This window comes from Miscanthus floridulus, chromosome 15 (assembly GCF_019320115.1).
Source record: "Miscanthus floridulus cultivar M001 chromosome 15, ASM1932011v1, whole genome shotgun sequence".
NCBI classification, from domain to species: Eukaryota; Viridiplantae; Streptophyta; class Magnoliopsida; order Poales; family Poaceae; genus Miscanthus; species Miscanthus floridulus.
In genome coordinates, this window is record NC_089594.1 from 15,597,873 (window position 1) to 15,611,722 (window position 13,850).

A 13,850-nucleotide genomic window follows, 5' to 3' on the forward strand; every position below is an offset into this window, starting at 1 on the left:
AATCCTTATCGGACGCATCCGGTCAATGCTGACCGGACGCTGATCAGGTTCCGGCTACTGACCGGACGCAGCTCAGCAAGTGACCGGACGCTGGGGGTCCAGCGTTCGGTCGACATCAGTAAGGTTCCAGTGAGAGGAAAACGTGACCGGACGTGTCCGGTCAGTGCTGACCGGACGCTGGCCAGCGTCCGGTCAACACTTAACCACTGGAGTTCGGGGTGTACTGACCGGAGCGTCCGGTCACCCCGCAGAGGCACATAACGGTTCGTTTTTCAGCCGGTGTTATAAATACAACATCCACTCGTGTGTGGGTGTACTTTTGCTTATTCCAATGGCTGAGAAACACGTTTGAGAGTGCCAAGAAGAGCAAGGTCCTAGTGAGGTGATTGAGATTTGAGAATCCTAAAGAGAGCCCTCATTAGTGAAGCAAGAGTAGCAAAGTGTGTATCCACCCTTCTCATTAGACTTGTCGTGGTCAAGTGAGAGTTCGTGCTTGTTACTCTTGGTGATCGCCATCACCTAGACGGCTTGGTGGTGATTGGGAGTTTGATGGTCATCCGGCGGAGCTTGTGGGTGACCCAACTCAAGTTATGAGTGGTTGTGGGTGATTCACCGCGACGGAGTGTCAAAGAATCAACCCGTAGAGAGTACTTGATCCTTGCGTGGATCAAGGGGGAGCTACACCCTTGCACGGGTGCTCCAACGAGGACTAGTGGGGAGTGACGATTCTCCGATACCTCGACAAAATATCGCCGTGTTCCTTCTCCTCTCTTTAGTTTAAGCATTTACTTTGAGCAATTCATTACTTGTCATTTACATTCCTATAATTATCATGCTAGAGTAGGATTAAAACTTATGTTGCTAAACTTTTATGCGTTAGATCAATAGAAACACTTTCTAGACACAAGAGGTTAAGTGGGCTAACCATAGGTTGTTTATTACAAAGAAATTTATAATTAACCCAATTCACCCTCCCTCTCGAACATCTAGATCCTTTCAACAATGATCCTGACGAAGATACGGATTCTATCCCCGAAGTACCTGACACACTGGTTGTTTGAAAATTGTTTGGAACAGTTCTGTAAACGGACCGTGATTAACCATGGTGTCTTCTGCAAATACTATTCCCATGACAGCGTCAAGGTCACTTTGCCGCTCAGAGTTCACATGGCGATGGACAAGGTCCTCGTGTTCGTCAATGGAGAATCAGTATCCGGTGTTCTGTATCAGTCTTCCATTCCATGACTCCATGAGAAACCGCGAGCACAGGCCATTTAATTAGCTGCAAAGACGAACCCATATCAAAGCGGTATTGGAAAGATCAAACCCCCGAGACACCATGAAGTGAAGGCCATGCAGCAAGCCAAGTTGCAATAACACGGCATAATTTTCTCAGTTGTTTTTCTTTTTCGGTATACAGGCAACACAGCATGATACTATTATTCTGCTACACCAGAACCAGAAGAGAGGGTTCAAAAGAACCAACCAACATACTGATCTACTGACCTACCAACCATTTGGGTGGCTTGCTTTCACCCTTAATATGTACACTTACACTGCGATCCAGCACTTCCTATAGGAACAAAATATTGCCACCTGAATTTGGCGGCGAGCTGACACGATACATACACATGCATCAGGGACCCTAGGAAGTCTCTCTGCTTCATTCAGCAAAAACTTTGGGCTTCCGGACCCTTTGACTCCTCCTGCCATCTACAGCCACCAGAACAGCCTTCTCAACCAGCAGCTTCGAGGGGGCGCTCGCAGCAGTCTCTTCCTTCTTCGCTTTGGAGGATGAGTTATCAGTCGCCTGCTTCTTTTTCGCTGAGGACGCACTTTCAGCCTCCTGCTTATTTGCAGCTGCAGACGAGCTTACAGTTTCCTGCTGCTTCACTGCTGAGGATCCCTTCCCAGTTTTCTGCTCCTTCGATGCTGAGGTCGAGTTCCCAGGTCCATGCTCCTTTCCAGCTGTGGATGATGTTTCAGTTTTCTGCTTCTTCGCTGCTGAGGATGGCTTCCCAGTTTTCTGCTCCATCGATGCTGAGGACTTGTTCCCAGATCCATGCTTCTTTGCAGCTGTGGACGAGGTTTCAGTTTTCTGCTTCTTCACTGCTGAGAAAAGCTTCCCAATCGTCTGCTCCATCGATGCTGGGGATGAGTTCCCAGATCCATGCTTCTTTGCAGCAGTGGACGACTTTTCAGTTTTCTGCTTCTTCATTGCTGAGGATGGCTTCCAAGTTTTCTGCTCCATCGATGCTGAGAACGAGTTCCCAGATCCATGCTCCTTTGCGTCTGCAGGTTCATTTACAGATTTGCGCTTCTTTCCAGCAGAGCGGGCTGTCATGGTTTCAGGCCCTGTTGCAGCAGAGCGTGTGCCCTCGGTTTTCTGCTTTGCTACAGCAGAAGGCGTGCTCTCAGTTTGGGTATTTGCAGCTGACAGCGTGCCCGTGCCCTCAGTTTTCTCCTTTGCAGCAGGTGTTTCGGATGCCTCTTTCCTCTTCATTGCAGAGGATGGCTTCCCAGTTTTCTGCTCTGTCGATGCAGAGAATGAGTTCCCAGATCCATGCTCCTTTACATCTGCAGGTTCATTTACAGATTTGAGCTTCTTTCCAGCAGAGCGAGCTGTCATGGTTTGCGGCCCTGTTGCAGCAGAGCGTGTGCCCTCGGTTTTCTGCTTTGCTACAGCAGAGGGCGTGCTCTCAGTCCAGGTATTTGCAGCTGACGGCCTGCCCTCAGTTTTCTCCTTTGCAGCAGCTGTTTTGGACGCCTCTTTCCTCTGCTTCTTCCTGGTAAACAAAGAGCCTTTCTTCCTCCTCTTTTTCTTAGAGTTCGGTTCCTGTTTGCTCCCAGAAGAGACAGGCTCCTTCGAGGGTGACTTTTCAACAGATGATTCTTGCCCCACTGCTAGGGCACAAGTGGTATCTACTTCCACTGGAGCACAAGTGCTATCAACTTTTACTGGAGCACAAGTGTTCTTCACTTCCACTGGAGCAGAAACGTTCTGTTCTTTGGAAGAAGTTCCAGAAGGCAGATGCTTGGCCTTGTCAAACTGCTGACAGACATCACTGGTTGCTTGATTGTCTATGAGGATATCGTCAGCGTTCTGCAAAAAAGAAACAGTCAAGTAAATGCCAGTGCAAATGTATTGCCCAAGAAGCTAACACGTTAACCATTTTCTGGGAAGTGGTTCAAAATCAGTGAAATGGTCAATATGGCATAACCACAGATCCACAAGTATCACTAAGCTTTCAAAACTGTCATATATAGAAACATAACATACTAAATTACTAATATTTGTTAGTTTGCACAACAAAGTAAAAAATGAATTGCTTTGTCACGTTGCCATCCTCATGCCTTCAATTTTATAACCTGCAAATTTCACTAGGGATATCTTCTACCAATGCACACCCTAGGTAGTGAATTCTGGATGGACCTGATTTACAAACAACCCAACATCCTAATAAATTCTAAACCCCATACCTCATATCCAAGATATAATCATATAACTACAAATTCTAAGTTCTTGTGGGGAAACAGAATCTCTTTATATTTTTTTAAAGAAAAAACAGCATATGTTTACATGGGTATTACACTTTTTAATTTAAACATAGACAAGTAAAGGAACTATCCCTACAATATTTTTCAGTGTATAATGTTTGACTATTTTCTCTAGAAATAGTAAATGGGGACTTTATAAATCAAAGCCTATTGTGCTTATGAGGATTTAAATTCCAACGCTTGAGTAGCAACTCTGAGAGCATCAACCCAAATCCAAACAAGCACTAAATAATTAAAGGAATAAGAATAAGCAAAGGATCAAAGACTTACTTCTTTGCATAAATCCTCTATATAACCATTTGGTATGTAATTGCCAATACCCAAGAGAAGGTCCATTGTTATGGCTTTCTCCCTCGAGTGTTTGCCCTCTCCACTTCTTTCTTCAGCAATCCTATCTGCATCTTTTATAGGAGTATCGGTTTCCCTGTCAGGCAAAGAAGGTCTCCCTGAAAAAGCTGGTCCACTATCATCCTTGAGCAAAACATTTAGATTCTTCTTTTTCTGTGGTTTAGTATATCTACATTCTGTATAAGATGAGCGCTTTTGAGTATGCTGTCTCTTCGGAGCCACCCTGACATGAGTATTGCCCTCAGAAAATGCCAAATTTCTTCCTTCATAATGAGCCTTGCTGAGACGACCTCGAAGCAGATGAACTCGAGACTGAACCCCATCAATCGTCAAGAGAATATCCTTTAAAGAGAGTTGCTCAAAAATCACATCATAATCCTCAGAATCAAGCAATGTAACACTGTCAAGTCCGCCTCGGATAGGAACTGTATTTAGAATGAATCAAATACATAGATAGTTCTTGCATGACTATTAGCTAGGCAGAGAATAAAGATGAATTGGAGTTTCTGCATGGTCAATTTAACTAAACCTCAAATAGCTATGTATGTCCTTCATAGGTCTACCCAAAAATAGGAATGCTACCATAAGATCAAATAAAATCATAAGGATCAGAACACATTATATCATACAGCTATACAAATTCGTTCCTCTCAAATTATGTAGGGTATGTATGTTTATGGAAAATTCAAACTTTGTATAATTTGACTTACGCTCAGTCAAATTATATGGGCACAAACTATACAGCTACATCCATATTTCAAAGTGCTTTCACACTATATTCATTTTATAGCTGTAAAGTGTAAACACTACTACTATATTGTGAAACAGAAAATAATGGTCAAAGTTTAATTTTGATATAAAAAAGCCTAGTTTTGAACACTGTGCTAAAATAAAATACACCCTATATACTTGGATGGAGAGAGTATTTGCTCAGATACTTAAGAACTAAACCTTGACCAAGTACACGTAAGCAAGATTGTCACCTGAAATGACATTAGTAGATTTGCCAAGTGATGTGTTTTCAAGCAATTACAATTTTGATATTTTTACTAACATATACTAATAAAGCAAAATATCAAAGGTGTGTGCTGGAGACTGGTATAGTCCAATGAAAACTAAAACAATGGGATGGAGTGTATAGTAAGAATTAAGAACTCTGTGGAACCGAAGTCATATTAGACATCTCAGAATTCTTTGATAGCGTTCATATGGTTAAAGACTTGGTGACTAATTAATTGTTGACCTTCAATTAAAACACAAGCATATGCCCCAGCTAAAACATAAACGCATTCCTAACAAGAGCAAGCTTTTTCTCACAACTGGGTTAACGTCTAATTCAATCTAATGGTGTAACTTTGCTCAAAACCGTTGATAGGATTAGGGATCCTACGGGAGTTGCTACGGAGGTTGTAGGGATGGAAGAGCGGAGGGCGAGGCTTAGGCAAGCGACGGCGGCAAGTCAGCGCCGTGGTGATCACCGCGCCAAGGAGGAAGAGAGGGCGCGGCTAGGGCTTCAGGGAAGCCGAGCAACTAAATTGTTGCCTTGCTTAATTCTCTCCAATCAATGTTTACAGATATTTATCCTCCTAGCTTCCATCTATAAGATCCTATATTTAAGGACTAAATTCTATCTGAGGAAATAAATAAAATAGCTAATTCTGGGCAATTAGCCCCTAACAGATGACGCCTGGGCTGCTAGCCCCTAACAGATGGCGCCATTAGCCACTAATGGGCCGGCGCCTAGAGTATTGGACGCCGGTCATAACAACCGTGCTTTCCATTTTAACTTCACTGAAAAAATTGACCAGATAGGCACATTCATACCTGTACTACCACAATCGTCATCAATTAAGAGACCATCAGTTTCAGCTCCCTTATTTTGTTTATCTGCAAAATACTGAAAGAATTATTGTCGTTGACAACAAAACCCGGTGCAGAATTGACATGGCCATGGATAAATAGATGCCCTATCCCTACACAAAAGAAGACGACATACTGGATGTCAGACCATGGTAGTATGACAATATTTGGTGCTTGTTGATGTACAAAGGAGTATCCAAATTTTCTTCATGCCTCTTCCGCTTTGTCCTCTTCATGATACTGTTTCCATGACCTTTGTGAATCTGCATAGATTCTGACATAGAACCATTTGGTTTGCTTGCTGCTTGTAATTCTTTTTGTTTCTTGTTTAGAGCAAGCTCCCTGTCATACTTTGATACTTGAGATGAGAGCTCCCTCATACGCAACCCTAACCACTGGCATCTCCACAGAATTGGACGAACATAATTCCTCCACTCAGCCGTCACCTTTTTCCTTATGAAGAGTAATCACATATCACAAAATTTGCATAAAAATGAAGGATATCAGAATAAAACATTGCAACAAAATGTAATAAGAATATAGAAAGTAGTTGCTTGCTCCAATTATATTCTAGGCTCTAGCTATACCCACAAAATGATATGTAAGCTAACACTTTGAAGCACTGATAAGAGTAGCACAGGTTTCCTTGTTCATGGCTAGTTGGCTACACATCATAATTTAAAGCATGAATATCAGAAATAAAAACCATACTCTCAAAGAAAGGCAATAAGCATGAAAATATACGATGTCTCCCAACACGCACAAAAATGAACCTATAATGGTCTACAGCATTAAAAATAAATATCATCAATGCTGGTGTGGGTTCAAATCCCAGGCTAGGAATTTATTTTGCAAATTCGGACTGTCATGCTTAAAATATAGAGTAGCATTTAGTAAAACACCTAGGTGAACTTTTCCAAAAAGAAACAAGGGCAATACTAACCCCCAAGGACTTTCTCTCTAACCAGAAGGATACTGGTACTTTGTGTCAATATTTAGTATTTTCGTCCACTACACGATTGACAGATTATCATGGAATCAATCTACCAGACTGTTTTAACCAAAGTCCTGGTGGAAAAACCAACATGATAAATTTACAATACTTTTGAAGAAGCTATCATCTGCTTAATTGTCTTTTTAATTAGCGACTTGACAAATAGAAGACCATACGAGTATCCGGTAATTGCTTTTTCGGATCGTGTTAGTCATAGTCATAAGTGGTGTGGCATTTCTTAGGACAGAACACATAACTTCCTGGCCGTTGACACCTGCTTCTATCGTGATTAGAAGAATTGGGTAGAAATCATACCTGGCTTTTAATCTAGGTGCTACTATCACCTGCTAAGTTTCGTATATGAATAAATGATGACTGAAACATGTCCCAGAAAAGGAAAATTTCAGCAAGAAGGTACTAATTAATTAATAAGCATACAAGACTCTGCATTACGTTACTGAATAATTAGTAATTTGTTTCTGTTTCAGATACACTGATGGTCCTACTTTTCTTGTTACTTCCGAAGACAGGAAGGTGCACCAATTACAACATAGTATAACAGTTGAAATCCCACTACAACCTTCCATCTTATCACAGGAGCGCGGGAGTGGGAAAACTAAACACTGTAACTCTAAATGCGAAGCATGTCTCCATCTCTTATTGGTGAAAGTGAAACTGAATATATGAAATTCAGCAGAGCTCACATAAGCGCCTAACTGCCTAGTGCTCTAGCATAATCTTACAGCCATTCATTTTTCCACGAACCATGAGCGCACGCACAATAATGAGACCAATAGCACCAGGGCACACGACGAGCTGACAGAACACTCACCTAGGCGGCTTCCAGGGCCTGCTACCATTGGCATGAGCAGACATGCCAGAATTCACTTCTGGTTCACCATCGCCTGGCGCATCTTGAACTCCAGAGCAGGTGTCACCAAACGAGCTCGAGCATTCGGTGGTATCACCTCCCACGTCTTCCACAGGTTCAGGATCGACCACCGGAGGGTCAGTGCTCGTGCGGACAGCCTCAGATTTCACCACCACCATGGTGCTCTGGTTCCTGGCTCCACCGCCAGCACCCTCGTGGTCAACATCCATGGCCGCTGGAGCGGGAGCCAGAGCTCGCAACTGATGCGTCAGGGGCCCTCCGGCGCCACAAGAAAACTACAGAAATTCGCCCCAATCCTCCTCCACAAGACCCTGCGGACGGACGGACAGATGAATTTTGAGCAAAGAAACAAAAATCTGTCGCACGGAACCCACGGATTCGTGAGAGAAACCCCTAGAACGGGAGGATTCCTACCAATACCTCAACCAAAGCAGAACAATCCCCAACCACCAGTGGGGCAAGGGCTTACCGCGGAGCGTCAGATGGAGAATCAGGCATCAGCCCGGGCGGCTCTCCATGGCGGAGGAGAAGATTGGTGGGGAGTCGGGATTGGGACACGGTAGCTCGGCCCGTGGACTTGGCCTCAGAAGCGCGGGCGACGGCGACGGCGACGACGAGGGTTAGGGGTGGAAGCATCCATGGATTCGGGCTCCGCTGGTTGTGACGACGGCGGCGGCGAGGGCTCGGGCCTGCGCTGGGAAACGAGTGCGGTGGGTCTTTGCGCTTCCGGCTGGCACGGAAGGTGGCAGTGGGCAGTGGCGGTGGCCGTCGGCGTCGGCCGGCAGCGCAAAGGGCCGGAGGTGGAGCCGACGAAACCAAGGAACAAATGAGGAACGGATGCAGGTTTTACCTCTGGTAAGAAGGTAATCTCAAGTGGATAACGAACCAACAACATTTTTTTTTTTTTGCAAAATAGCCGATTTCGTCACTCAACTATCGCGTTTGGCTCAATTTCGTACCTCAACGATAAAAACGTCCGATTCAGTCCCTGAACTATCCAAATCGGGCTAACTTCGTCCATTCGCCGATGTGGCACGCCACGTTGGCTCGCCTAGTCACTGCCCAGTCCGCTTAGGGTTTCAACCCCTATTGAACAGACCATTTTGCTCCCATTCTCATTTTGAACACACCAGCAGCATCTCATTTCTCCTCCCCATGGCAGCTGCACACGAGCACTAGGGTTTGGGTCCGTGGGGAGGAAGCATTTGGTCTGACGATTGAAGGAGCGACGCGGAGGAACCTGCATCGTGGAGGTGTGACACATTGTGGAGGAACCTGCATCGCGGAGGTGGGCTGGCGATTGAAGGTAAATTCTGCTCGTGGGATCTAAATTTGATTTGGGCGCTTTGATTTTTTTTTATGGAATTTGACCACGAAATAGATCTATAGGGCGGAATTAACATGGGAGGTTCTGAGGTATTGACTGTTAGATTTCATTTCAATGGGGAATTTGTTCTTGATGGGTCACGGATGCAATATTGCAATGGTGATTTGGGAGTATCACACATAGATAAGGATAAATTATCAATCCCAGAGCTCAATGGCTATTTGATAGATCACACCACTTTTCAAAGATATGTTAGGATGTACTGGTTGCCAATTGGTGCAAAGCTAAATAGTGGAATGAGGCTGCTTGTAGATGATAAGTCCTGCATGGATATGCTTGATGAGATAGGATCTGCAGGTGCTATCGACATATACACTGAACAAATTGAGTTGGACATGAGTGGCAATGAAGAAGGTACAGAGACACAATATGGAGATGAGGACGTCTTTGCCTTATTCAGAGATGAGAACATTATGGATTTGAGTGAACAAGAAGGTAACCAATGTGCCGGACAAGATGTGAATATTATGTATTTGGAGGCTCCTACCACTCATGAGGATGGTCAGAATGATGAAAAGGGTGATCAACATGCAGAAAATGAGGAGGAAGAAGAATCAGGAAGTGATTTTGATGCCATAGGATTTACAAGTGATGAACATGATGAAGTAAGGGAGATAAGAAATAAATACAAACAGTTTATGTCGGCTGCGAGGAAGAGAGGAGATATTCCATTTGACACCCCAATTTTTTTGGATGTTCGTGGAGGTAGTGATGTCAACAATTTTGCTCAAGCCAATGAAGGTGGAGATGGCATTGCATACTTTGATTTAGATCATGATGCATCATATGACGAGGACAGTGATGGTGTTTCAAGGAGAAGGAACTGTAGGTTTCCAATATTTGATAGTCATGCCGAGACTCCACATTTTGCTGTGGATATGTGCTTTAGAGGAAGGGATCAATTGAAAGATGCAATAGAAAGGTATGCATTGAAGATGAAGGTAAATATCAGATATCCCAAGAATGATAAGCAGAGGCTTAGGGCTGTATGCATGTGGAAGGGATGTCCCTGGGTTCTCCATGCTTCATACAACTCAAGGACAGATTGGTTTCAGATTGTGACATATAATCCAAATCATGCATGCTGCCCAGAACTTAAAAATAAAAGGTTATCTACAAAAAGAATATGCCACGGAGATCCTTAAAATTGGATAATAACATTTAGTTTATCTATTAATGCAGGGGCTTTTAAGTGTAGTGAATGAGATGTTTCCATTAGCTGAGCATAGGATGTGTGCACGACACATTTGTGCCAACTGGAAGAAAAAACATAGGCTACAAGAGTACCAAAAGAGGTTCTGGAAGATTGCGAAGGCTTCAAATGAGATGTTGTTTAATCATTACAAGAATAAGATCGCCAACAAAACTCCTAGAGGATGGAAAGATTTACATAATACAGACCCCATACATTGGTGCCGAGCTTGATTCAAGGTTGGATCCAATTGTGAATATGTTGATAACAACATGAGTGAATCATTTAATAGTTGGATTATAGAAGCAAGGTTCAAGCCTATCTTGACAATGTTGGAGGACACAACAATGAGAGGTGGTTAATGGAAATATGCCCCAACATTATCAGGAAGGTCTGTAAGATCAGGCATAGGACCCAGTACTTCATGTCTTGTGGAATGGTGAAGCTGGTTTTGAAGTGAGAGATAAAAATGGAGGTTCACAGTAGATCTCAACAACAGGACATGCTCATGCAGATTTTGGCAAGTTTCTGGGATTCCATGTGCACATGCTTGTGCTACCCTGTTCAAGATGTCTGAAGAGCCTAATAAATATGTGCACATGTGTTTTTCACTTGAGGCATACAAGAGGACATATCAACATGTCCTGCAACCTATAGAGCATGAGTTGGCATGGCCTGTGTCCCAAAATCCTAAACCATTGCCTCCTAGAGTGAAAAAGATGCCAGGCCGGCCAAAGAAAAACAGGAGAAAAGATCCTTCAGAGCCAAAGAAATCAAGCCCTAAGTCATCAAGAGTTGGTACTAAAATCAAATGTGGCTGGTGTAAAGGGGATGGTCACAACTCCAGAACATGAACCATGGCAATGGTGTTTATCCTTTTATTATCATGTTATTTCTTTGCTGATTTCAGATGCGCTAACTTTTGGTGTGTAACTGCAGGGAGGCTCGGGGTCACACAATCCTTCACAGCAGCATGCCACCAATGCAACAAGGCAGGCAAATATCAATCCATTGGCAATGGAACCTGCACAATCCAAGCAACGTAAAGGAAAGCGTCTAGTACCATCTTCAAGTCACACCAATTCATCTAGCAATTCATCCTATCTTCAGGTTAGCAAATTTCAGTGAGGTGATTTAAAAAGACAAAATTTTAGTAAAGTAATTTCTTTCCATTTTTTCAGTCTGGCCATAAGAAACAAAGGATGTCTTATACAAAATCCAAAGCCATTGATGAAGCATTCACAAAGGCAGCTGCTGGTGGAAGTGCATCTATTATAATCGAGACAAGTGCTGGCACGGCTGCTGGGACATCTGCAAAGGCAACCATCAATGTTTCAGGAGGAACCGGCTCAGCCAAAATTCGATCCACTTCAGCTGGCCGTGGAGGAGAAAGCAGCTCCTCTTGAAAAAGAATAGAAAAAGACAGTGTGTCATCAGAGAAGAGCATCACGTAGTTTGAGTGCCCAGTGCACGATGGTCTGTCACTTTGAATGAACAAGGCACTACTTTAATTATTTCAACTGCAGACATGGTTAAAATTCTCGCAACATCATTTGATATCAAACAAACATTACAATATGAGCGACCTGCTGGAGGATGGGGACGGGGGAGCCTCTAATTGACGGAAGCTAGGGGTGAGCTGCTCTGTGGAGGGTAAAAGGGTATTTTACATCCTAAGCTGACTGGGCGGTGACTAGGCAATCCAACGTGGTGTGCTACGTCGGCGAATGGACGAAGTTGACCCGATTTGGATAGTTCAGGGACCGAATCCGATGTTTTTATAGTTGAGGGACGAAATTGAGCCAAGCGCGATAGTTTAGGGACGAATTCGGCCATTTTGCCTTTTTTTTCAAAGTTCTTTTTTTCAATCTATCTTCGAAATTAGCATAATCTAACGACTCAATCCGAAGTTTAAAAACATTCAAATTCAACTCATTTTTATTTTATTAATAAAAAAAACAAATTCAATCAAAACAGTTTTAACACAAACTGCTGAGCAAGCTCAAAGAGCTTTTTATGTAGCCTTAATTAGGTTATTAGTGGTTCGCCACACTACCAAGAAAATTATATTTTTTTTTGACGGCATAGCTTCATTTCGGCTGCCAAGGTAATTTCTGATGTGGGGCGAAGGTAATTCTGATGTGGGGTAATTGCTCGGTTACCCGTATGGACACAATGACGTTACTTTCCATAAAAGGTTTCTACGTGGTTACTCGTTGATACGGAACCTAATTTTATCTTTGAAAGCTTATCCTCAAAAATCAGCACCTGTATTAAAAAACAAAAAGTAGTCATGAGCGGCGAACCAGAGCATATAATATATAATATTAATTAATCCCTCAACTACGAAATATTGTTCACACGGTATTGTCCACTCACTATTCTACACTATTCACGTTGTTGTTTGACACTATCTAGCGTTGTTCATTCATAATCCAACCACGAAGAAATTGGAGGCCATCTCGTCACTATTCGATACTGTTCACACGGTGCTATCCACTCACAATTCGGCATTGTTCACGTTATTGGCTCTGTTCGCTTCGCTGAAAAAACAAGTTGAAATATTGTTCCGACTAATTTGTTGTGAGAGAAAAATATTGTTCCGGCTGAAAAAAGAAACCGAAAAGTACGGATCATAAGAGGCCATTATTGTTTGATACTGTTTAGTGTTGTTCATAATCGTTGTGGTCCTTAGTTTTTTTATCTTTTTTTGTTACTGTTCATCACGCGCTCCCAATGATAAATTGATGATGGTTTCTATCCTCATTAAATGACTTGCCACGTAGGCAAAACGTTGATATGTCAACGCAATTAATGAAGAAAGAGAGCAAAAATCATAGAAATGGTTTCTTCATGTAGAAATCAGGTCTACTCTTGACCCAATGCACCAAGAAACCATGAAATCGTCATTGGGGAGAAACCACCAATTTCTAGGGAGCTCGTGTCGCACTTTCATTGGAGGAAGAAGATAGAGTTGGGAGAGAGAAAGAGAAAATAATTATTACTCATAGAAATCATGGGTTGAAAAGCAGTACTTTTTTGGTGTGGTATCCTATGTTATAAAAACTACTAATTTCTTTCATTGGGACTGCCCTAAGGCCGCGCAGCGTAGTGCGCGTGTTTAGGCTAGTGTATCTTTAATGCAGGATTTGGTTGTTTTTTTACAACAACAATGTAGGATTTGGTTGAAAGGACAAACAGAAATTGAATGGAGCAATCCCATTTACAAGCTGTTTGGTTCACTCATTGGTAAGGACAGTCCCAATGGAAAAAACTAGTAGTTTCTATAATATAGGATACCGCACCAAAAAAGTACTGCTTTTCAACCCATGGTTTCTATGAGTAATAATTATTTTCTCTTTTTCTCTCCCAACTCTATCTTCTTCAATGGGAGTGCGACACGAGCTCCATAGAAACTGGTGGTTTCTCTCCAATGGCGATTTCATGGTTTCTTGGTGCATTGGGTCAAGAGTAGACCTGATTTCTTCATGAAGAAACCATTTCTATAATTTTTGCTCTCTTTCTTCATTAATTACGTTGCCATGTCAACGTTTTGCCTACGTGGCAAGTCATTTAATGAGGATAGAAACCATCATCAATGCACTATTGGGACTGCCCT

At 42.8% G+C, this 13,850-nt stretch overlaps 1 protein-coding gene and 1 pseudogene across 2 annotated transcripts; one reads left to right on the forward strand and one right to left on the reverse strand.

Moving 5' to 3' along the window:
• Positions 1-999: 999 nt before the first annotated feature.
• Positions 1,000-8,477, reverse strand: LOC136508102 (uncharacterized). 2 transcript variants are annotated; one of them, XM_066502718.1, is made up of 6 exons: positions 8,122-8,477; positions 7,593-7,963; positions 5,915-6,219; positions 5,731-5,793; positions 3,829-4,331; positions 1,000-3,103 (listed from the first exon to the last, which is right to left on the reverse strand). In XM_066502718.1, exons 2-6 carry the CDS (start codon positions 7,859-7,861, stop codon positions 1,664-1,666), a joined length of 2,580 nt encoding a protein of 859 aa, XP_066358815.1. In that variant the 5' UTR covers positions 7,862-7,963; positions 8,122-8,477; the 3' UTR covers positions 1,000-1,663. The 2 variants fall into 2 exon arrangements, with proteins under 2 accessions (XP_066358815.1, XP_066358814.1); XM_066502717.1 differs by having other exon boundaries at positions 5,903-6,219.
• A 2,323-nt stretch (positions 8,478-10,800) lies between these two features.
• On the forward strand, positions 10,801-11,637 carry LOC136507069 (uncharacterized; annotated as a pseudogene).
• The last annotated feature ends 2,213 nt before the right edge of the window (positions 11,638-13,850 follow it).

Excerpts from the sequence above, each read along its gene's own strand:
- LOC136508102 (XM_066502717.1), bottom strand. The coding sequence starts at position 7,861 with ATGGATGTTGACCACGAGGGTGCTGGCGGTGGAGCCAGGAACCAGAGC. Across the intron at positions 6,220-7,592 it reads AGGCCCTGGAAGCCGCCTAG|GAAAAAGGTGACGGCTGAGT; the intron begins GTGAGTGTTCTG and ends ACTCTTCATAAG. Across the intron at positions 3,104-3,828 it reads TAGAGGATTTATGCAAAGAA|AACGCTGACGATATCCTCAT; the intron begins GTAAGTCTTTGA and ends TCTTTTTTGCAG.